Raw genomic sequence first — 25,627 nt, forward strand, 5'->3', positions numbered from 1 at the left:
CTAGAAAGGAAATGAATCCAACAGTAATATTCCACCAGAGTGGATTATTGCGTTATTCCAGGTCAGATGAGTCATAAAATGAAGCATGCTTCCCTTTATTGAAGGGATGTTAGACCTGCTCAGTGACCCAATAACCATTTAGAGAGTAGGTGCCTAATAAATGTTCCTTTCTGTCTCCTCCTGGGCCTCTTCCTAATATCTCAGACACATCAATTTATTTCATGTGTGATTTTCCCAGTGACTCCTTTTTTCCTGCCCTAGTGCTGAAAAACAAACAAAAAAAGGAAATTCCTAACCAGCTTTATTCATAATGGTAAAAAACCGGAAAAATCCAAAAGGCCATCAACAGGAGAATGAATAAACAAGATGTGACATTTTCATACAATGGAATATATACTACTCAACCTTAAATTGAACACTGAACAGATACGGCCAAAGAAACAGCCTCAAATTCCCTTCTTTCAGCCACAGAGGCCTCTTTGGTGCTGGCAGTACCCCCGAGCCATGAGAATCGCAGTAGGGAGAGCTCACAGGAGATGACCCCTCTAGTCTAGAGCTGCCCTAGGCAGGGTCCAGACCCTTCCCATTTTGGACCTACCTTCCCAGGTCAGAACAGGGACCAAACAAGTGGCTAAGAGAGAATGTGGACAGAGGTGAGACCTCTGCCTGGGTCTGCCACCCACACCTACCCCTGCCCAGCATGTACCCGCTGAGAGAAAACGAGATGCTCTTTAGAAACAGAGCCTCTGTGACTAACGTAGTGTAATTAAACCAACTTCTGTCATGTTTAGACAGAGATTCTCATGGTCTCTAAAATGTGGGCCTTTCTCCTTAGGATGATTCCGTTTGTGTATGTGGGCCATGTCTTTCTGACCATCGCATCTCATTTCCCGTTAACCCGAAGTGCTCTGCCTCTCTCTGCTGACTTCTCAGGAACCCAGCAGAGCCTTCGATTTAGCTTACCTCAGGGTTTCTCAGCCTTAGCACCACTGACATTTGGGGACACATAATTCCTCATTGCAGGAGTGGGAAGGCTGTCTTGTGCACTGTGGGGAGTTTAGAATCTCTGGCCTCCTCCCAGTAGATGCCAGTAGCATTACCGCCCCCAGCCATGACAATAAAAATGTTTCCAGACATTGTCCAATTTTGCCTGGCAGGGCAAAACTGTCCCCAGTTGAGAACCAGGGGTTTAGCTTGTTTTTGAGCATTTACTAAGGTAAAACCCCCCCACCTGGTTCCCCTTTTGTATGTTCTGCCATGAAGCTTTAAAATATACCCCTATTAATAATTTTTAAAAATTCCTTAAGTTAAAAACATACACATGTATTTTCTGATTTGCAAACAGCACAAAACATCTTTACTAAAGCCTTCCTCACGATAGCCCTGGAAAAGGTGGGGGACCATTGGCCCAGTTCTATGTCAGAGGAAACAAGATTCTAGAAGGTTATGTGGCTTCCCTGGGACCACTCAGTGAGAGCTGGAGCTGGACCCCAGGCCTTCTGCTCACTGACCAGCCTTGGGCTCCCCCAGAAGGACGGGCTGCATCTTTATGGAGGAAATAGGCAAACTCCCAAAGCAGTTCTGACTCCTGGGCTACTGCCGTGTGGCAGGGAATGGGTCCTCTGGGTGGGATCTGGACCAGAAAAGGGTTGACATGCCCCACCTCTAGCTAGCCTAGAGGTGATGCCTCGACCATCCTTTGTGTTACAAGTCACCTACCTTTGCTCTTCTGTTTGCCTATCATGTGAGGAGAGTGAAAGAAACCCCTCTGCTAGTAAGCCAAAATCCAAAAAGCTTTCAAACCACTGTTGTCTCTCTGACTTTTCACTTTCCTAATTCCATTAAGAAAAGAAAAGGCACACTGGGGTCACACTTGAAAGCTTCTTTCAATGTATCAGCTGCTATTTTGAGGCCCTATCTACCCACACTTAAATGAGCATATTACTCATCACTGTAAGTCAAATGGGATTTCTAAAGTTTTTGTCGGTGCCTGAAAAATATTTCTGCAAGAGAAGTTATAAAGCAAATACATAAAATAAGGCTAAGCTTTAGATCTTTTCTTTCTCTGCCTTTTCCCTCCCAGGGTTCCCCGAACATATATGACCATGAAGTCACTATAGGAGCTGATGCTTTTTTGCCTGTGGATGAGACCCTGATTCCTACAGGTTGGTGAATTTGAACTTTTTATGGGAATGTAGAGCTGGGGTGCAATTTGAGGAACATCAAAACTTCATTTACCTAAATTGATTTTCCCTATTGGCCTACCAAAATGCTTATAATTACCATGATTAGTCATTTATTTTGGCTAAGGTTGGGTGACCATATAATTAAACATCCAGGTCAGCATCATTTGAGAAGGAAAGGCATTGCTATTAATCATTAGGGCAATAGGCATAAACTGGAACAGTCCCAAACACACCAGGTCATAGGGGCATCCTAGCTGAGCCTTAGACTCCAAAAGTTCTCCACTAAAATGGAAATCTGTTACTTCTTAGCACCTTAGCAGAAATAAATTTACCCGAACATTACCTCACAAGTGCAGGACACTGATACAACATGCTACGGTTTTTGATAGAAGAGGAAAGGGTAGGATGAGTTGTACCGTGAGAAGGACAAATGCAGATAAGTCACCCCTGAGACATGGTTGGGGGGATGGGGTGGAACAGAGAGTGTAGAGTATCAAAAGGGAAGGAAGGGGAGGTGCTGCCAAAATCAAACTTCAAGGGTGTGCGTGTTTGTGTTTGTGTATCTGTGTCCTGAGTTAACTGGATTGCAATCATCTTGGTTATTATTTGGGATCAAAAGCACCTTGATTCAAATAAACAAATTCATAGAGATAGAAAGTAAATTAGTGAGTTGCCAGGCACTGGGGGCAAAGGGTAATGGGGGGTGACATTGGGCATACATTTATTTTGGGCGTGGCGAAAAGATTCTGGAATAGGCGGTGGTGATAGTTGCACAACCTTGCAAATATTCTTAACACCAATGAATTGTGCACTTTTAAGGGTGAATTTGATCGTGTGTGCACTATAGCTTAATTTGAAAAAATGAAGGAATCTTTTTTCATGTGTTAACTCTAGGATTGAGTGGTACAGTTTTGCACTAGACCATAGGTGCACACCCATCTGCCTCTAGGGGACAGATGGATGACAGCAAGATAACGGTCGGGGGTGCCTTTGTTTATGGCGGCTTATGGAAATTAGCTTAAGTAATTACACCAATAAATATTTTTATTGGGATTTCATTAAAAGCAGAAATCAGGTCTTTGGCCACGCCACCCTGGACAAGCCCGATCCTGTCTGATCTCGGAAGCTAAGCAGGGCCAGGCCTGGTTAGTACTTGGATGGGAGACCACCAAGGAAGACCAGGTGCTGTAGGCGTTAAAAAAATAAAAAATAAGAGATTGTAAACTGACAAGGTCCTTGCAATCTGTGAGATCAACCAATGGTTGCCTTGCCTAAAAAAAAAAATAAAATCAGAGATAAGGTGAGCGTGGAAGCCATAGTCAAAGAAAACTAAAGTAAACAAAAGTAAAATCGAAACCAAAAGGAACAGGAATCCAGAAAGACGCAAACACTTCCGCATCAGCATTTCTTCTCCAGCAGGAACGGCTGCCCTCAGGCCACCCCTGACTCATCCAGGTCCCCTGCCTGTGTCTGACCAAACTTCCAGAGGTATTATTTCCTCATGGCCCTTTTGTCAGAGTTCTTCATCTGTGTTCCATCCCCTCAATAACAAACCCACCTGCTGGCAGCTACGCATGAAGCCCAGGAAGTCCCTTTCTTCCCAGTTCCCACACACTTAAGTTGTCACCTCTGCTCCAATAAAGAGTTTAGAATGATAGAATATGAGTAATTAGACGCCAAAGGCACCATTGTAACCAAGTAAACAAGGTTTACATCACCAGTAATAAGGGTGTTGACATCATGTGCCCCTTATATGATGTACTGAAAAAGCACATCACCCATGTGATATTCGGTCAAAAATGCATAACCTCAGTCCATCCAGGAGAAAACACCCCATGAACCCAACTGAGGACAGTCTCCACAATAATTGACCAGTTCTCTTCAATAGTAACGAAATCATGAGAGACTAAGACTAAAGAACGATCACAGAGGAGGCTAAGGAGATAGACAACTAAAGGAGGTATGGCAACATGGGATCCTAGTCTGAATCATGAGGCGGAAAGTGGGCAATAGTGAGAATGCTGGTGAAATTCTAATGAAATGTGTAGTTTAGTCAACAATATTGTTCCCATGTTAAATTTCTTAGTTGTGCTTGTCCCATAGTCATGTAAATGTTAACATTAGAGAAAAATGGGTGAAGGGTACACAGAGATATCCTATTTTTACAACCTTTCTGTAAGTTTAAAATTATTTCAAAATTAAAAAATAAAGCCCCGAGCTCCAAGTAAGATATTATTTTAAGTCTGCCTTACTTTGGGTAAGGGCTTTTGTTTTATTTTGGCCTCTTTAAAATAATGAGGTTGTGTTTATGGCTGCTAGTTCAAAATTTTTCTGAGGAAAAAGGTAAGAATGTGAGCCTGCATACTAAACAGTAACTTCAGTTAACAGCAGGAATTAGAAACTTTCATAAATGTAGTGACTACAGAAGTAATTAAAATAATAATGAAAAATCAAGATAAATAAATTCAAATTTTTGGCATCACAGTGTAGAATGTTTTCCGGGCTCTGGGGCCATGTTTAAAGGCTTTTATGTTTGTCTTGGTGACATGTGTCATCTTCTGATATTGACATGGCTCAGTAGATGGGTATCTTGTCCTGGATACAGAATTATTGCACTAAAACTATATGCAAATTGTATAGCTGTCTTACCACTATACTGTACATCTGAAACTAATATAATATTAAATATCAACTCTGATTTTTAAACACAGCTATGTTGAACTGCAAGGAAAAAATAGTGGTGGCTACTGTTTTGTGATTGATAAGGAAGAAAATGAATTAAGTAACTTGTAAGTGTCAGTGATGAAATAAGTGTATATTTGTAAAATTTTGTGCTGCCGTCCTGTTGAGTTTTGATCAGATAAAAATCACAAAAATGCATAATTCATGCTGTGTAAAGATTATTTGTCATGACTGTAATAGAGAATTGTGGCAAAGCACAGTGGAGCTTAACATGCAATTTAATGGACTGTATAAAATCTGTTCATCTCAGTTCTTCACTGTAAGTGGTTTTATACTTTAGGATCAAATTATATACTTCGCTAGTATTATACATCTGTGAAATTGAGCAGGGTGTCAGAGCTCTGGACTCTGGGAGACAAGAGCCTAGTTCTAGTCTTGGCTTTGCCATTAACTAGCTAGGAGACCTTCGATATATGTATAATACTTTAACTTTTAACCTCTCTACACTTTCATTTCCCTTCTTTCAAATAAGAGGGACTTTGAACTCAATCCAATTTTATGGACCAGTAAATTTCCTTTAAAAACAATTTGAAATACTTATATAGGGTTGCCCGACTTTTCATTTTGCCAAATTAGAAAGCTATTATAAGATATATTGGACTATTAAAACTAATTAGGAATATATATATATATATGTTATATTTCAATAAGTTAAAAAACCTACTTGGCATAATAATGAAGAACAGAGATAGACTGCATTTGTTTTTTAAAATCCCAAACTGCCAATTATAATCATTATCTTTTCATGAACGAAAGAATATTTTAACACCACAAAAGTGGGGAAATTTTAATCCCAGACTATGGAACAATCCTTTAAATTGAATTCATCTTGCTTTTCAAAAAAACGTGATAGGTTATCCAAATAAATCTCAGTTTTCTGTTGTCCAGTGAAAATTTTGTCATGGACTCATGATCGAGAACCAGTAACTAGTCTGTAAGGTAACTTGTAGTTCTTACATTTCATAATTCTACAAGGCTCTTAGTATAATATTTTAATGCTATTTCTACCACCTCTCAAATCTGTTAGAACTCTATCATGAAAGTAAGTGGTAAAGGGTGGCGGTTAACTTCGGCTTTGTAGCCATTACTTTGCTCGCCAACATCCTCATCCTCTGCTTCCCACCCCAAATCCTCGTTTGTGTGTTTGTTTTTGAAATCTATCTTCCTAGGGTCATAAAAATCCTAATTTTTACTTGGAGCTCCTAGAGAAAAAAGTCTCTTTTAGCATTGTATCAAAAAAAAAAAGACAAGAACTCCTTAACGGCACCCAGTGTCATGGGGAGCAGCTGACAACGGAACATGTCTGGAGAAGAGGTTCAGCAGAATTGTGGTGCATTCGGAGGAAGCTGAGGGCAACATTTCAACCTCGAGGCCTTTCGTCAGATGTTCCATGAATTCTGTGTGGGCTTCTCACAAATCTGACAAATTGCCATTGCCGAAGCTTCATTTGGTTAGCCTGCTGTGGACTTGCCACCAAGTCCCATAGGTTGGCTTCTAAGTTTGTAGCTTTCTGTGACATGAAGATGTTTAATAGTCCCAGACCCCTGCCTCTCGTGGCTATAAATTTATACCGACATTCGTTTTTCAACTCCTTTTTGTTTGCCCTTCATAAAAGCTATAACCTGTGCTGTTCGCGAGGGAAATGCTGATGCAGATCTAGACTTTGGGGGTGTTTTTCACCTTGGTTACAGACACTTGGTAAATAATTTTTCAGGTGATGGGAAAACCCATTGTCAGGAGAGGGTAGCACCTCTTATTGTACAGTAGCTGTAATGCTGTGGTACTTAGTGAAAAGGGACCTTCCCCTGCGTGTGTTTGCCAGCTTTTTTTGTTTGTTGGTTGCCAGCTTCCTGATTGGGCACTATCACATAGAAAGGAAAGAAACTCCTTGGCACACAGGTTTGAGGAACCAAATCAAGCACATATGATGAAATCCCCTTGTCTTAAACTTAGAGCTCCCTTTGGACCCTTACCCCAGGCAGGGCGCACAGACCTGCAGCCTAGGGCTCCTGTTTCACTCCTGCCTTTCTTCCTGTTGGCAATTTGTGGGGTGGGGTGTGGTGGGGGCATATAAAATGTCTTCAGCCCTTTCAGCCAGTAAAGCATGGAAGACAACAGCCTGTATTACACTGCTTCTTCAAGCCCAGTGGAAATGCCTTGGTAACAGTGGGGGGTCAGAAGCCTTCAAAGGGGCCCATTCCAGTAATTTTCTCCATTTTCTCAGTTGGAAATGTCTGCCCTTTTGTCAGCCCTTGAGGCTTCCTAACACAGGCAAATGATAGTCCTTTTGTCTCATGAGGATAGAAGACTCCAGAATCTTTGCTTTTCTACTAGAAAAAATAAAAAAAGAAAGAAAGAAAATATTTTGAGTAAAAGAATAAAATCCACCAGCTAGCTTCTGAAGCTCCTGCCCTGGATGACATTCTGGGCACTTCAGAGTCGGCAGTAGTGCTCTGAGCACTTGGCCCTAGCTCACAGGTGCTTCTCAACTGCAGCACGGCTGCACCAACAGAAGGCCTCCCTGCAAGGGTGAGAGCTCGTTTCACCTGTGGATTAGGAGCAACGTTTGCAGCTAAGCTCTCGAGCTGTGTGAGCAAAGTTAGTTTAATTTTGCTTCTTCCAAGCAATTGTTTTTCCCTACTTAAAAAAAAAAAATAAATCGCAGCCCATAAAGCATTTGCTACTTCCTAGGATAGGCACACACTCTGTTTTTGGTGCATCTTCAGGTCCTCTTAAGTGTGGGTCTATGTTTGTTGTGGTCAGGGCTGTCCCGTAGTTTCCTAGAAATGGAACTCTTGAAAGCCGTTTGCCAGGAAGTGCAGGTGTATAAGAGATGTCCCCAGAGACAGAGCACTCCCATCCCAGATCTCTGTGCTGCCACGTCAGGCATTTAGCGTCAGGACCTGAGTCTAGTGCCTTGCCTGTAGTAACACAGGGAAACCAATCCCTGGTGCCCTGCCCAGGTATTAAGCCAGCTAAATGTGAGCAGGTGAGAAAATACAATCCTTCTGTTTTTCCTGGGACTAATTCACTCCCAGGGTTCTAAATGTTTGTTACATTTAACCCTTTTGCCTCATAGAACTGTGAGACTTGGCAGGTGGCAGGTGATCTGGGCAACCTGGCCAGCCAGCAAGACATTATAATGTATACAACACGGTGCGGTGAGGACACACCAAGCATGTGTCTTAAAGGCATTTATAGCACACTTTTTTTTTCTTTTAATTTGGCTACTCTTTATTGGCAGGAGTAGATAAGGAATTAAGAAAAATGAATGCTTCGACTGGATCTTTTGCCTCTTCCAGTAACATTAGTAAAATCCTATCTTATTCTTTTCCTTAAGAAAAGATAACTTTTATTTTTATAAAAATTTACCCCACTCTGTCCCCCAATCCCATCTGTGTTCACTTGCTATTCTTGCTGCTCTCCGTTTTTGAAAGCTCATTCTAAAATTACATGAAAGCAACCCCATTTTGACAAAATTAGAATTCTGGTAGGAAAGGCTTACCACAAAGCTATGTATTTTATTTCAACCTCTCTGGGTTCTACGTACAATTCACTCAATTTTATAATTACTTCCCTAGGGCAGGTGTAAGTCTCTTCCCTAGAGAAATAACAAATTCCAAAGTAGTTTCCTGGTTCAAAGATGGTCCAAGTGAAAACTGTTTTGACCTACATGTTACAATGTTTCTGGAGCTTCCTCCAGAAAATCTCTTTAGACTATATAATTCTAAAGTACTGGGTATAATATTTGTTTCGACCCTCCATCAGTGTGCTTCCTCTTTCCTTTGCAATCTCGCCCCTCCACCCCACCCCACCCCACCCCCAACACCCAATATCGTTAGTCATCAGGTCCTGCTGATTTTCAACTCCTAAGTGTTTCTTGAATTTGCCTCCTCTGTATGTATTATTGATTATATGGCTCCATCTCCATCATCACTGTCCTGGTGTAGATCTTTTCCTGTCTAGATCAGCGCCTGGCTTATGAGTGTCATAAACTGGGTTCAGTGAATGAACAAATGAATCTGGACTATAGCTCTCTAACCGGGGTTGCAGGGGGTTCTCTTTAGAGTTGTTCCCCATCTGGTTATTAAAATCATCTACCTAAAATGCAAGTCTTACTTTGATACTCTTCAGCTTAAAAACAAAACAAAAAGAAAACTTTATATGGCTCCCAGGCCAGATACCAGCTGCCACCCAGACCCATCTCCCACTGTGCCTCACTCGCACCCCACCCTGGTGCAGTACTCCCTCCCACCTACAGGGACCCCCCTCCCCAGACCCCCTTCTTTCTTCAAAGCTCATACATTCTCCTTAGAAATATTTTCCCTGCTTCCTGGAAACAGTAGGGTCTTTGTTGCTCTGGAGCTTTTGTGACGACATAAGCCATTTAGAGCTCATCTTGTGCCCAGCCTCCCTCGGTCCCCTCCACAAGTACCTCAGATGATTTACCAGAATTTAGTGACAGATCCAAAGTAGGGAGCCAGCCTGGAGCTTCAGGCTTGGTCTCTGGCTTGAAGCTAGAAAACCAATCTATACTCAACACAAAATGAAACCAAGTCATAGCCAGTTCATACGTTCTAGGAGCAGCTACCGCTGCCTTTCCCGACCAGTCAGTCTCTCTCCACTGTGTTCCTGTCTTTACATGTGTTTCCAAAGAGCACATCACCACGGGATAACTAGGATTCAGAAAACCCGGATGCAGGTCTCGGTTCTCCAACTCCGTCCTCCAGCCAGCCCTGAAAACTCTCTGGGTCTCATAACCTCATAATCTGTAAAATCTCATTCGATGACAGTTACATGAGTCGATCTCTGAGGTCCTGTCAGTTTCTAACCCTGACTCAAAGACCACGCAGAACGTCTTACACAGATATTCTGAACCAGGGTCCATACTTGTATGTCTGAGAAGATGCTAGAACTTCACAGGATTCGTGAGCCCCTGAAATTCCACGTAAAACCCTGTATGAATTGATTACGTCATCTTAGTCCACACGGGGGTTTTCTGGACTTTTTTCCTCCCTCAAGGTAATGATAGTTTATGGTTGTCCTGCTGTGTACTATAATACATAAATGTAGTCATCATTTTTGAGAATAGTAAGCATTTGTCTTTCCATCATCTTCAGGGTTGTTCTTAAATTGCGTTTTGTTAATTTATCACCATTAGATTTTCTGAAGGGAGCTGGAAGCCTAGTTAGAGGAGGAAGACGGCACACTACGAAGAAAATGAACTTCCCCAAGATTCTACCCAGAGCAGCAACAGCAGCCAGGACTCTGGGTTAGATGGCCAGCTTCCCTGTTTCCGCTTGATCAGACTATTGAAATTGACTTCCCATTTCATCAGCCCCTCATGCAGTCAGGATTCCAGGCCTGGCCATCACTCTGCAGAGTGCAGGATCAAACAGGCATGCTGGGGCCTCCCTGTAAGCGGAGAGCCAGAGCCCAGTGTTCTGATGCTCACCCTCAGCTTTGCAGTTCTAGAGACTACGGGTGCACTCCCCATGTTTTTTCTTTTTCCATCTCGATTGCCAGGTGGTAGAAAGTACCTTCAGGCACTATGCCAGCCCTGGGGATGCAATGTGGAGTAAAACAGATATACCCTGCCTACATGGAGAACATACAGCCATGTATATAGCACAGGTCCTGTCCTCAAAAAGATAAATAAAATAAGGCCACAGTTAAGAAAGGACTTGAATAACACTGAAAAAGTGAAACTCATGGTATTGGATCTTATGGAATGTGATTTATCCTGGAGCTGTTTCTTCTCTGACAGGTCCCTCCTAGACAGTGTTCAAAGAAGTTCAGTTCAGAAACTTCAAGGACCTCTCCTGGTCACAATAATACTCTCCAAGGGAATACATTACTGAATCACTCTATAAAATGGTCCCAAGAAGCATTTTATGAGGCCCCAGAATAACTCCCAATGCTACTTGTGTTCCCTGCTAGAGAACACATCACTGCTACGAGATTGGCAAACATGAGTCAGCACAGTAGAAATTTGGCAGGAAGAAAGCTCGGAAATTAGCACTTGGCCGGGCATTGTGGAATTCCTATGAAAATTTCAGACTAACAGCAAGTAAATTTGTCAGGAGAGTTATTTGCTAGAGCTCTGACTATCACCCTTGGAGAGCTGATGGTTTAACACCCACCCCTGCCCCATGCCGGGTCTAGGCACCACCAGCCTGGTGCACAGCTTTCCTTAGAGGTCACCCCATTCCGAAGGGGCTGCGAGGTGACTGTGGGCTTTGCACCATGGGCCTGAGGCTGACTCACGCAAGTTTACAGAGCCGATTTGCATTCAGTTCGGCTAACATTTGTGGAGCGCCTACTGATCGCTACATGCTCCCTCAGGCCCTGGCTCTCATGGAAGGAGGAACACTAGCCCTGTCCTTAGGAAGCTCGCCAGGAGTGGAGAATCTAATGTGTCTCTGGGCAGTCATAAGAGATAAAGCCTATTTGGCGAAGAGGCAAAGGTAGGAAGGGGCTTTCTCAAGATCTTCAAGAAGCTTCTTGAAAGTGTCTGTGAGGATCAAGCAGCAACAGCAAGAGTACTGAGGTGCAGAACGTGGGCTTTGGTGGTGGGCTGCTAAGCCAAAAAGCAGCCACTGGTGTTGAATATACTTTCGAAAATTCGAGAAAGGAAGAAGAGAGCATACCTCCATGGGGTGGAACTGCAGGGTCGCGGGAGAGGTTTTTTAGGGCAGAGGGATTGACTGAGGTCAGGTTAAATGTTTGTCAAAGGGTGCCGAGAGTCCAGGTGAGGGTAAAGACCATGAACTTGTGATGCCCCCAGCTGGTACTTCCATGGTCTTCTCCAGTTTCTCTCAGTGGTGTGGAGTCAGGAGCAGAGAAGGTGGACTGTGGGATGATCTAAAGTTAGGGTTTTGTCAGGTAGGAGGGGCAGTAGGACAAGGTGAAAGTCAGGCCAGTAAGAGGGTTACTACCCAAGTGACTCTGGTCATAAACAATGGGCCCAAGCAGGTGGAGGACGTGAGGGACATGATGAAAGCCATGGCAGGGGCCCTGAAGGCCTGGGGCTCGGGGAGCGTGGCAGCACTCAGGTGGAGAGTGGGTCTAGTGGGAGTGCCCGTGTGGGAAGGCTGCAGGCACACAGTGGGTAACCGAACTTTCAACTGGCGGTAAATCCCCGGATGCCATCTGGATGGGAGTCCAGGATGGAAAACTTCTCTGCGTGAAAATGCCTCACATAGGCCCGACTGTGAAGTGTAAAGTTGCTTTCTCACCTGAAAACCACATGTAACTGAGGTTAGCATTTTATGCTTCAAGATGTCATGTAATATCCAGAAGCAGTACCCTCCCCACTGTAAGTCAGAGTAAAATCAGAAAACACTCAGTGGAAAGGGAAAAAAAAAAAAAAAACAGCAGTAGAATAAAGCTGCAAACCCAAAGCATCGTCAGAGGAACGGGGAAACACTGCAGCAGAGACAAGCTTTGACGCTGAGTGATCTACGAAAATTATAGAAATGTTACTTTACCAAAAAATCCCAAGGTGCTTTACTTGCCAACCACTGGAATGAAGTCAAAATTCCCACCCAGGGTGTTACTTTTAATTATCATTCTCTTTATGTTGTTTCCTAAAATAATAACAGGCATTCTAGAGATGATGTACCAAGACGGCTTAATTAGGTGTCAGATGAGTACCTGTGCCCCGGAGCCCCATTACCTCTGGCTTCCTTATGCAAATTTGACTGACTGCTCTGAACTTGACTAGATAAAGAAACAGACATAATTGGAGCAGCTGGGCTGGAAGCACAGCTGGGCCGTCCCCATGGAGACCGATTCCAGCGCCACTGTGTTCTTCCTATTGCCCCAGCGTTCCTCCCTTCTTTTTTTTTTTTCTTTCTTTTTTTTTTTTTAACTGAGAGGGATGCACAGCACATCCGAGTCTGGGTCTCCCTTCGACGATATGCACATCAGTGCTTTTCACCAGTAATGTGCACACAGATCACCTGGGGAACTCATATGCAGATCCTGACTCACTCCTTCTGGGATGGAGCCTCTAGGTCCTGTTCCTAACAGTCCCTAGGTGACGCGGTGCTGGGCCCATGCTCTGAGTAGCTATTTAGCTATTTAAAAGGCTCTACACAAAGCTCTGTCTAGCCTCCAGTAACCTTCGTTGCTTTTTCCCTTTTGGCACCTATATCCCCGTTTGCTTCCCTCACCAACAACCCTGTGTTCTCCTGCTGCCCTCTTAGCTACCTCCTCTCACCATTGCACACTTCTCACTCCCGATTCTTATCAAAAGCCATTGTCTATAGGTCATTCTGCAAAGAGCTGCTCTCAGCCATTGGCCTCCATAGGTAAAACAAGCTAAAAATTTGACTTAAAAAAGAGGGAGGAGAAAAATAGCCAGATATTACAGTGTGTCCCTGAAGGGAAAAACCTGCTTCCTTATGTTTGTCACATAAACCGATGGTCCTACAGCCCTGGAATGTCACAGTTGAAAAGGACTTTATCTTCTCCAGTCACCACTGACCTGTCCAGGATTCGAACCCCAGAACTGTGGGCTCTGTGGGCACTCAGGTGCCTCTGGGACAGGAGGTTTACTGTCCACTCTGGGTCAGCAATGTCTTCCTGATATTGGGCTGAAGTGTCTACCTAGAGCTGACCCCCATTTAGGCTAGTTCTTGGGTCCTTACAGAGCAGGCCTGAGGCCTTCAAAGGCAGTTTTCGTGTCTGAGTCATTTCTTCTTCAGGCAGCACAGCCCAAGGTCCCCGGCTAGTTTCCTTGTGTTGTGGGTTGGCCATCCTGGTCATTTTCCTCTAATCCAGCATCTACGTGTCTCTCTGCCTGTGATGCACACGCTGCAAAAAGGTAACCGAAAACTGTCGCCACCTCATGAACACTCCACGTGACTCCTATTGAACTTACTGCCGACCACATCCTTAAAGTCATTTTCACACATGCTGTGCTTCAGCGGCCTCTCCCTAGTCTGTAACAATTGTAGCAATTAGACAACATTTGTGAGCCCTAGTAGAACATGATGGTTAAGAACCCAGGCTCTGGAACCAGATTGCCTGGGTGTGAAGTACTCTGCAAAGAATCATTTGATTGTTAGCTGTCGCCATCATCATCATCATCATCATCATCATTGCTAAGCGCTTTGCCTCTACCATTTTAATCCTCATGACAACTTCAACTTCATTGCTCTATTACACCAATTTTCTAAGTGAGGAAATGGAATCTCAAAATATGTTTTGTGCCCAGGTTTAGAGTTACAATCTAAACCTAGTCAGTGTCTTTTTGGTTTTTTGTTTCATGGGACACACAAGTACCTTATCTGTTAAATATCATCTTGTAATCAGTGCTTTACCCCACTTTGCACTGTCTTTTAGATTTCTTATTCTGTCACCCAAAGCAAATCTGCCTAACTTCATACTGGCTGTCCTAGATTGAGAATATCTTCTGTATCTTCATCTAGATCATCCACAGATCAGAGGCGACGTGACAGCTCCCTACAGATTCTGCTCACTGAATGGGTGCTCCATCTCCCAGAGCGCCAGCCTTGTAACCCAGCCAGAGAACCGAAGGAGATGGCTAGGAATGACTTGTTTTTGACTATATCTATATCCGGCTCCTGGTGAGCATGTTTCTTCCTCCCTTTCAGGTGTCTGTTCCTGAATTCTTCCCGGGACACTGAGTGGCTCCAAAATAAGTTTGTGAAATTGACCCACTGGGCCGGGGCAGGTGCACAGAGCAAGTAGAATGCAGTCTGTAGAACACATGTACCAGACAAGATAACAACCACATTGTGCAGACAGTGAAATCTAGGAAGCCCTGCAAGTCAGGGCTCACGGCCTCCAACTCCACTTACACAAATACAGGCCTTCTACGTCCCAAATAAACCACAGGCAGCCGAGCAGCCGCCGCAGACAGATATTTCTTTGTAGGAGGAGCTTGGGGATGCACTCTCATTAGAAGAGAGACTGGGGGTCACCTTGAAACTTAGAATTGTACATTTATTTGGGGCAATTTGCAAGAAGGAGGAGCACTGGTAGAGATAAGAGGGGCTAAACCCCTCACATAAAGCCATCTCTTGGCTCCGCCACTGTGCCAACTGACCTGGAAGGCTGGGCTGATTTCTCGCCTCTCCTTTACTGGTCCTATTCTCTGACCCTGGGCCTTTGATGTAATTGAGCTATTTCAATTACCACCCCTTTCACGGTGTTAGGATGTCAGCCACCTGTCCTTGAAGTTCCTCTTGGCTTCCCATGAACTGTGACTATGGGAGCCACCCATGTGACTCTTGGAGAGCAGGCCATGGGCTCCCTAATCACGCAATTGCCAATGGAGCCTAGCTGAGCTGCTGTGGAGCAGCAAAACAAGCACGCAAGGACATTCTGCCTCCATGTGTTCCCCTTTTGAAATTATCAAGCGAGCCTTGAACACTATCTCTCCATGTGGTCGTGCAGAAAGGCTGTCCCTCTCACGCTAGAGCAGTTAGCAGCCATCGGCAGTGGATTCAGGAGGATTTGGGGAGAGCAGCCTTGGTCTCGTAGATCTACGTCCAGCCCCAGCAGCGTGCCTGCTGTTGGGCAGTGGGCACCCCCCACACGTGCCATGGAAACTGATGGGGGTAGGCAAGGGTGCTCCAGCCAGAAATGGAAAATGCCTCAGACCTTTGTGAACTGAGTCCTTGGTATGACCTTTAATGGCTGTTTAAAAGGGCTGATTCTGACACATTGTCATCAAGAAAACACAGGAGGTAAAGGCCTGGGCTCAAACCCTGACTGCCTAGGTTTAGATCCTTACCAGCTCTGTGATCATGGACAGTTTATTTAACCCCTGCCACCCTTAAGTGTCAGTTGCAGATAATAATTAGACCTGCCTCCTAAATTCTAAAGATTAAAGGAGATAATACATGTCTTGTGCTTAGAACGGTTCCTGGCATTTAGTAAGAGCTTTATAAGTATTAACTATTATTATTACCATTATCATCATCACCACCATCTATTGAGTGTTGAATATGTTTTAGGCACTGAGGTAAGCACACACATGCATTAGCACATTGAACTACCTTTTAAAATAGGTGTTACACTTCAGTTATGCCTCAGTTGAAGAAATGACCATTTAGAGAGGTCAAGTAACCCATTCAGAGTTAAACAGTTAAGTGGTGGAGTCAAGATTTGGAACCAAGTTTCCCTGACTCCAAAGCCCATGTGCTGTGATCGCCTTCAGCTGCAGTCCACACTATCAGCTGTGTTACTGAGTACTTCCTACAGACTGAGGAGGGTGTGGGACCCTTTACATGCCCCATCTGGTTTAATTTTCATAATCCCATGAGGCAGATACACTTTTTATCCCCGTTTGATAGGTGCTGAAAGCAAGATTCAGAGAAGCTAAGCAACCTCCACAAATTTTCACAGCAAAGAAAGCCAGGATTTTAATCCGGGCCTACCTGACTCTAAAATTCATTCTCATATCTATTGAGTTTGACTGCCAAACCGGTGAGCAGGGTGCTCCTAGGAGGCTGATGACAGTAATTGGTGATCATGACTACTGCAAACCAGGGGGACACAGTTTGCCTAATCAGCCACTTTTTGTGAACTGTCATTAGGAGTTTTTACATTCTCTGAATCTTCGTTTTCGTGCAGACTCTGAAAGTTGTTGATTTGCTCCAATTAAGACAAGTTTCTGTGCCTTTCACATGTTAGTTAGTTGTACGTGAAGCAAGAATATGGAATAATCATAAACAGCCCAGAAGGAGGCCCCAATGTATTATTCAAAGCATTTGCCGAATTTCAGGAGGAACCTGTCAGTAGACTCTGAGACTGCATTTCTTGACCAAAACACCTGAGGTTATGTGACTGCATCATTCCAAATGTACATTTCAGTATCAGGCCACGAGAGGGCAACTGGTTTGGTGACGAGTAGCAGTACAGGCTGAACTTATTCACCAGCCTGTAGATCAGTGATTCCTAACCAGGCACCAGTCTGGCTGGGCTTCAGAGGGCCTGGAACATTCTGTATGTGTGTATGCATTTTCCTGAAGAGAGAGCCTATGACTTTTATAATATTCTGAAAGGAGTCCATGACTTAAAACCCAGTTTAAAAATTCATCAGGACATGGTTCCATAGTGTCGCGGTTAGCACATCTGCTTTACACGCATAAGGTCCTGGGTTCATACCCCAGTGGAGCCACAGTCCACGGTCTGTGGCCATGCTACCCTGACCAGCCCTGAGGTCTGATCTCGGAAGCTAAGCCGGGTTGGGACTGGTTAGTACTTGGATGGGAGACCACCTAGGAAGACCAGGTGCTGTAGGCATAAACAAACAAACAAATAATTATTCGTTTGCAGCTGAGGGCGATTCACAGCACACGGGCTTTGGAGTCATCATTATTCTGGATTTAAAAATCACTAAGCTTAGAAAAACACTATTTTCTGTATTTCAGGAGTATGGGGGACAGAGAGGGAGGGAGAGTAGGAGGAAGGAGGGGGAGATGGGGAGAGAAGGTGAGAGCAAGCACGTGCTCGAGCACTGTGTGCCAGGTTCTGGCCTAGAGATAGGACCGTCTTTGCAGCATTCTCTCAATTAAACCTCACAATACCTGTATTAGGTAGATGCTAATATTAGCTTCATTTTATAAACAGGGAAATTGAATCTTACAGAGGCATAGAAACTTACCCAGTCAGTTAATAAGTCTGTCTAAATCCTAAAATGTCTTACATAGATTTGTAAAAATCAAAATATAAGGTAAATGCTAGAAAATAATTTTTAAATAAAATACTTAATACTTTTTAAATTTTTTTATGTTTTATTTTTTTGAGGGAGAAAAAAAATTATTGGAGAAATTTTTTCCCACCCTCCCCTCAGTTTTTTTTTTCCTAGAAAGTCTATGCCAGGTTTCCTTTTTCTTTTCTCTCAAAATAATTTCTAATTGTTATTATAAACAGGACTTACCTGTCCTAAGAACTATGGTTTTATTTCTACGCTTGTGTTACTGGGTTGCGTGAAAGTGAGATAGGAAGGGAACCTTCCAGGAAGGGAGGGCCTAAAGGTGAATGAGTACGGAGACTCGGCGACTCTTTCAATGACCATCTGTTCGTCTTAGGCACGAGGGCCACCAGACAGAGAAAAGAGCTGCTTCAGATGACGGGAATTTTTTTTCAGTCAGACACTGGGAAATTTTTCATGCCCAGATGTTTCAAAAAAAACATTTCACTGTAGTCAGCGTTTGTTCAGGGGTTCACAGGGGCTGATACACTTTCCACTTCATTTCCTGAGTCTTTTTCCAAAAAACTAAGTCAGCCCTAGGAGTCCACAGAATATGTGGAATATAAATGCATCTTGCCTGTGCCCCAAATACAACTTCGCAGGTGACAGGCGTCCATTCTTGGGCTTGTTCTGTCCTGTGCCTTGTCCAGTTAGCCAGTCCTGACTTACACTTCAAGATGAGGCTCCTGTCACCACCTCTAGAAAACCTTGCCTGACCTGTGAGGCAGCATTAGGTGCTTCTCTCTGCCCCGCCAGAGCTTTTGAATGCCACTCTCACTGCCTTTGTCACACACACGCTCCTGTAAGCTTTTACTTTTTGTGTGTCTCTTTCGCCGGATTCTAGACCCCCTGAGGTTAGTATAAAGCTTGGTACATACGAGATGCTTTAAAATGAGTAAACTAACAAATTTTCCCCAACCAAAAGTAATTCCACGGATTCATGTCCTTAAGGTAGAATCATTAAAAGCTTCCTCCATGTTTAAAAAAGAAGGAAGAAGAAGAAGAGGAAGAGGGAAGAGGGGAAGGAGGAGGAGGAGGAGAAGGAGAAGGAGAAGAAGAAGAGGAAGAAGGAAGAAGGAAGACGGAAGAAGAAAAAATGAAGGAAGAAGGAAGAGGAGGAAGAAGAAGAAGAGGAAGAAGAAGAAGAAGAAGTGAGAGGGTGCATTATCCTCCCGTCAGGACTTGTTAAGTCAGTGCCAAGAGGTGAAAACATCCCAAGGCAGCATCCTAGTTATCCGTTGCTATATAATACATTACTCCAATGCTTCATTTATTATCTCTCATTGCTTCTGTTGGTTAGGGGTTTAGACAGCTCAGCTTTCTCTGCATATGATGTTGAGGGCCTCTGATGAAAGATTAGAGCAGGGGCTGGAATTATCAGAAGGCTTATTAACTCACACGTCTGGCGATTGATGCCAGCTGTTGGTTGAGGAACTAGCTGGGGCTGTCAGCCACACACCCCGCACACGGCCTCGTGACGTGACTTGAGCTTCTTTAGAACATGGCCTCTGGGTTCCAAGGGCAGATGTCCTGACACAGAGGTAACACAGCCTCAGATATCACATAGCGTCGCTGTGCCACATTCTATTGGTTGAGGCAGTTACAAAGGTCCACTCAGTTTTAAGGGCGTGAACAAAGGCTCCACCTCTTAGCGAACAAGACATTGTAAGAAGAGCCCGTAGGATGGGATATATACCATGTAGCCATCTTTAAAAAATGTTGTCTACCATAAGCAGGCATGGAGAATAGGTCGAATTTCTCATAATAGAAAATGTGTAAGAATCCCTTATGTGAGACAAGAGGTCTGAGTCAAGGTAGACAGATTTCGTGAAGGCAGTGAGTTTTCATTTACTTCCAGAGGACAGGTAATTATAACTGCCGGAGATGCAAATAGGAAGATTTAATGCCTTGTGACAAATATCTGGAATGTGAGAGTCCTGTTTCTAATTATCAGGTCTACGTCATCTTGAAAGAATGAGGCAGCTTTACTTGCCAGTGATACTCGCTCCGTTGAGGTCATCTATAGATGCCCCTCCAACTCACTTTTCATTCCTTGCTCACTGTCACTCCAACACCAGCCTGGTCATAATTCTTGATTATTTCATCATCCATATTGATGGTACGCTGACTACTCAGCTTCTTGACGTCCTCTCTTCCCGTGATCCTCACCTGCTCAGCTACTCACTTCTGTGGTCATTGGGTTACATCTTGTGTTTGTCGTTACCTCTTACCGCAGCCCTCCATGATCACTATTTTAGATGTCTGTCAGCTCCAATAATTCTCTAAGAACCTCTTGTCTCTTGATCCTAACACCTTTTCACTGTCGCTCAACTGCTCATGACCTCACTCCCCACCACCACAAATTAGGTCAGAAGTCCATTGTTAGAATGGCCCCTTGGCATATGCTCTCAACCCCCTTGCTCCCCCTGCCTTCTCTGTATTCTCCTAGCAAAACCCAACCCTGATTAATCCCACCCCCTACGCCCTCCACAGCTGCCACCTTGTAGCTGCTGGTCTCCCTCTAAGTTCATGACAGTAACCTCAGGTGGGGTCCTTAGTGGTGCCCACAGTCAGACTTCCCCTGAAATGGAGAAGCAGAAATGCCACCTGAGGGGACTCCTCTGCCCCAGAGCTACAGCTCTGACCTACATCTTTGAATCAGAGCTAACCATCTGCCAGGCATTGCTGCTCAGACCTTAGCAAACCCAGCCAGACTTCAGGAGAAGAAACCCTCTTCAGGAAATAGCTTCTTTCTGCCAACACCCCAGCTTTTTGATGGCTTCAAAGCCAAAGTCTGGTGATGTGACATCCTCTCTGAGAGCACCCTTTCCATTTCCACTTCATTTTTTGTACACAGCATTGCTGAGAGAACTATTTCGACATTTCCTTCTATTCTTAACACCAAAGCACAAACTCACATACTCAGGTAAACCAAAGTTAGAACTGCACTTTCCTTTTTCAAATTCTTAGTGAGAAAAATCAGTTTTTCATTCAAGTAAAGGCTCTGCTTCATGCCCAGAGGGTGTAAAGATAAATAGGACACAATCCCTGCTCTCTAAGAGCTCACAGTCCTCATAGACAAATAGTTTGATATAATCCCATAATTATTCCATAACGCAATGAATGTTTGGGGAGAAGTATGTTCAAAGTGTGACAAAAAGGAAAAGAGGATTCGTTCTCACTGTAGATCTTACAGTGCTTCAGAGGAAGTGGCATTAGAAAGGACTCTTAAATGATCCAGAGTGTGGTGGGGTAGGGGATATGGAGACAAACTCCAAAATTTCCTTATGCCTGACCATGAGGCACATGAAGGGCGTGTGTCATGAGACTAGAAAAGAGGAACTTTTTCTCTTGTTTTCTTCTCATTTAGCAAAAATCTAATTTTAGAATTATCCCAAGTTTCTCATTTTTTAAGTTAGAGCTTCTCTGCCATTCTGGAAGTCTTATCCTCTCTAGCTTCTGCTCTGTTATATGTTATCCTGAAATTTGATGCTTATATTTATGCCATCCTCCTGAAGATGTTCAAGCATATAATTTATCGAATATGTCCATGTAATGTATAAGACAGCAAATAATAGCTTCATTTTACAGAGAGAAAATCTAAAGTAAACATTGATTTGTAGATTGCTCAATATCAGGCAAAAAGATCAGAAATGTGCCCTGGGTCCTCCCTTCATGAAAATTCTGTGACTTCCTTTTTTCCTTAAAGTCAATAGAAATAAGTAATCTCAACTGACCTGGGCAATCACATTGGGACTGTCATAAAAGTTAGATTTTTGAGTCAAGTATGGCTTTAAAAAGAACTAAATATTGTGAACACTATATAAGGTTAGGGAAGAAAGCATAACATAAGTTACCACTCAGCACATGGGTTGGTAAGATTAAAATCTCGAGCCCATGAGAACAGCTGCTTCTTTTTCGTAAAGAATGTCACCTTTTTAAAAGTCATTGTAGGAAGTGGTTGGTCACCCAGACTTCACAGGGTAATAGCACCCAGATGGGTCCCTACTATCCAGGATTTGGCTTTTAACCTTAGAGATCCAAAAAGTTCAACTATTAATTCTCCCAGAATGGATCAGAGTTTAGAGGACTGACTCAGCTCAGACGAGGCTGATGTTTTATAAATCAAGCTCTTTGTATTGTGTCTCTAGCACCATCTACTGGGAAATAAAAGTGCCCTTTTTAGAATACTTAAAGTTGAAAGCGTCAGAAACGCAATTCAAGTAGCGAAGAGGAAGGAGAAGCTCACATTCTAAGAAATAGAAGATTAAGAATATTATGCTCAAGTTACTTACACATAGATGTAACCACTAAAACGAAAATAAAGCTTTCTACATTATCAGAAACATGCACAAACACAGGCCATATATTAAAAGATTTTTAAAAAGCAACAACCAGAATTCATAAACACAGAAAACATAGCATAAAATAACAGAACTAAGAACACTTGGAAATATATGTCATATTAATGTCTTAGAGCCCCCCTATTAAAGAAAGTCTCTCATATGAGATCATAAAGCAAAACCCAAGAGAATGTTGTGTACAAATGAAGTGACTCAGAAAGGTTGAAAATATGAAAACTCAAAAGCAAACCAAACAAATGAAAGCCAAAGTAGCTGAGGGTCTCAATTGTACCTCAGTAAAGGCTGATTTTTGGACAAAAAGCATTAAATTGCATAAGAGAAGACAACTTATAACAATAAAACTTGTACAATGAAGGGTCACAAAAAATGACCATATATAAGCCCATAATGAAAACCTCAGGCAGTTTCACAAAATATAAGTAATACATTGACCTAGAAATGACCTAGAAATGTTTGACTCTCTCCTAATAGTTCTTGGATCAAAATGGAAATGAAACTCCAAACTAGGAATATCTAGAAAATAACTAAATAATATAATTATATTATATATTATGGAAATGTATGCATAATATATTGGCATATATAATAAATGGAAATATAATATACATGTTATAATTCTATGTAATAGAAACTTCTACATGTAATATAAAGCATTGCTCAGAAGAAAGTTATCGTACTAAATACTATTAATTTAAAAAATGTGAAAATAAATGAATTAGGCATGTAGTGCAAGTTATTTGAAAAAAAAAATAAAATTAACCCAAGAAAACAAAAGAAAAATTAATAATAGCAGAAATTATTATTTCGAAAAGAGGAAGAAAATGTAATACTAATAAATTCAAGAGCTGCATCATTAGAGGAAAAAAGTCAATAAAGTAAATAATAAAGTGTTAACCTATTCAACACACAAAATTAGAAATGAGTATAAGCAAACAACACAGACAGATGAAATTGAAAGGATCATAAATTATTTCTTTCCTCAAGTCTTTACAAATAAATATGAGAGTCATATAGATGAAGTGGATAACTTCCTAGGAAAACAAATTTGTAACTGTGACTTCCCCAAAATAATTTTAAATAGATTATCTTAGAAAAAATAGAGAAAAGTATGAGTACATACCAAGTTATCTAATGAAATACCTAGGAATAAATATAGCAACAACCTCCCAGATAAACTGAGTGAAAAGATTGATGTGGAAACAGGCTAGTCTGTGTGTGTGTGTGTGTGTGTGTGTGTGTGTAGGCGCACGCGTGCGCGCGCCTTGTAGGATCTCTGGAAGTGTGTAGGAAAAACAAATAACAGGAAACTGAATGTGCAGGGAACAAAGAATAGAGAAATTCTTTTTACTATATAGCATTTTGTACCTTTTACATTCGTTACCTTTTAAATTGATTAAATGTGCAAATATTACCTATTCGAAAATTCTTTTCTGTAAAAGTAGAAACAAGGCAAAGGAAACAAAGTCTTAAAGGATGTTTTCAAAAGGAATGTTACTTAATTTTCCCTAAAGCTGGTTCTGGTAAAAGAGGATTCTTTTGTGTGCTTCTCAAATTCCCCTTTTGGACACTGGACTCAAGGGTGGTATCATCCAGCTCCATGTCTCCCATGGGTGCTTTGGATCCCAGGCACCCTGGCAGCCCTCTGAACTCAAAGACCCCAGTTCTCACATGCCAGAAAGACTATATTTCTAAATTGCAGCTCTGAGTTAAGAAAAGGAAGCCGTCATTTGCTCAAAGATAGGAGATTCGTGTTTTCTCTCCTATTGAGGAAACCACAAAAGGAGAACCAAAACTTTAAGTGGTTAAAAGTCATTCTTCCTTGTATAGCCTTAATCCTTCCAGTAGTAAAGTACATGTTCCTGATCTTTCTTAGCTACCTGCATACTCTGTCTCCCTTAAAAATAGCAATTTTAAAGCAATTTTAGCAATCAAGTTCCTAAAACGTTTCCTCCATCTGACCACATGAAAAGAAAAAGTAATTCTCAACCGAAAAGAGTATGTTAACCACGCAATGTTTGTACTTACCTTTAAAATATATGACATAGTTCTGGGACAAGAAAACTCCTAAAGAGAACACTGTATCATCGTGCAAGGCTCTCGAACGGAGCCCCTCTCCTCTTTCCCTCTCAAGAAGGAATGGCCAGAGTGCTTCGGCCTGCTCAGAGGAATCTGGAGTTCTCCGTAATTGGTGCAAGACCCGAGGATCTGGGGTTGGGGTGAGGGGGCTCCTCGCTCCTAGGCAGGCCACGTTTTTGGGGGGTGGGCTGGCAGAGTGCACCTCTGCTATCATCTGTACCTGGGGTTTTCTAGCTGAACTGCTCAGAGCCTGTACTGGTTTCACTCTGGCTTTTATATATGTATTTATAGCGTGTGCGTATGTGTCGAACTTCCTCTAACGATTTCCTCTGAAATAAGGAATTCTGCAGGAAGTGGGTGGGGATTGAAAGTCAGTGATTTAGTCCAACTTTTCTTCATTGTACTGATGAAAACACCCAGGCTCAGAGAAGTGATTTCATAATCTAACTTAATCTCTCTTTTCTCTTCTGAGGTGTTCTGCCCTATTACACACACACACACACACACTCTCTCTCTCTCTCTCTCTCTCTCTCTCTCTCCTATCACCTGTATTCAAGCTGTTTCTTCCACATCTTCCACCTTCCTCACCCACTCAGCCTCATTTGATCTCACCCCAAGCCTCAGCTCAACCACTTTCATCCATGAAATCTAAGCCCCTAGGCCCACGCAGTCGCACCGCCTGTCTTCTTTCTTACAGCTCTGCCCCTCCTGGAGCACTCTTCACATTCTGTGATTATGAGTTGCTCATGTGTCCATTCCCCCCTCCAGACCACAAGCAGGTTCTGTGTCTCATGGGTGGTGTCCCTGCCCATCAGCGTGCTTGGCATACAGCAATGTTAATTAACATTGATCGGGCAAAGTGTGGCAAAGGGAATGGCTCCTAGTCCATTGCTTTGGCTCTGACATATTCCAAGAATGTGCCATCCGGGAAGAGTGAATGGTGCCGTAAAGAAACCAGTTTGGTCTCTGGGCTTCCTCACATTACCCGAGCTTTCTTAATAGAGCTAAATTCAAAATATTTGTGTACCCCATGTGAAATGACTCGGCCTAGTATCTTGGGAAGAGCAGACCTGAAAGTTAGGAAGAGAATGAGAGGCAATAAAGCAAAATGGCACAATTTTCTGAACAGTGTAAAACCCATACTACAGCCTTTTGGCAAGCACGTTTAGAAGGACCATCTGTTGAGAAATGACAAACTCTGCTTTGCATCTCTAGTTGAAATGACTCACAAAATAATCCTGATTTCTCTTTTTTGCCCTCACAGTCATGATTACTTGTTCAGTGGTTTTAGTAGAGGGTAATATGTAGCAAACTATTTTTACATGTTTTGTTAACTCTAAGATGCTCAATTGTAAGGCTCACCATTATTTACGTACCATGAAGGAAAACCTGCCAGTTAAACCATGACGTGATTTCAGAGATTTTAAAATATGAAAGCGAGTGTCTTAAATTGATGAAATATAGCATGTCAATATCACAGATGATTGTTAGATAATATCAAATTATGTGGGTCTCAGTTTCCTCAT

At 42.7% G+C, this 25,627-nt stretch overlaps 1 protein-coding gene and 1 pseudogene across 1 annotated transcript in view; both read left to right on the forward strand.

Annotated features, from left to right (window-relative positions):
• Nucleotides 1-25,627, forward strand: part of GALM (galactose mutarotase) — a 45,085-nt gene that overhangs the window by 15,011 nt on the left and 4,447 nt on the right. Inside the window, exon 4 of the mRNA XM_036224508.1 lies at nucleotides 2,084-2,165. Coding sequence (XP_036080401.1) covers nucleotides 2,084-2,165 — 82 coding nt within the window. The remainder of the gene's footprint in view (nucleotides 1-2,083; nucleotides 2,166-25,627) is intronic.
• LOC118605974 lies at nucleotides 3,262-3,380 on the forward strand (annotated as a pseudogene).

The sequence above is a fragment of the Rousettus aegyptiacus genome, unplaced genomic scaffold, assembly GCF_014176215.1.
Source record: "Rousettus aegyptiacus isolate mRouAeg1 unplaced genomic scaffold, mRouAeg1.p scaffold_m13_p_7, whole genome shotgun sequence".
Classification (NCBI taxonomy): Eukaryota; Metazoa; Chordata; class Mammalia; order Chiroptera; family Pteropodidae; genus Rousettus; species Rousettus aegyptiacus.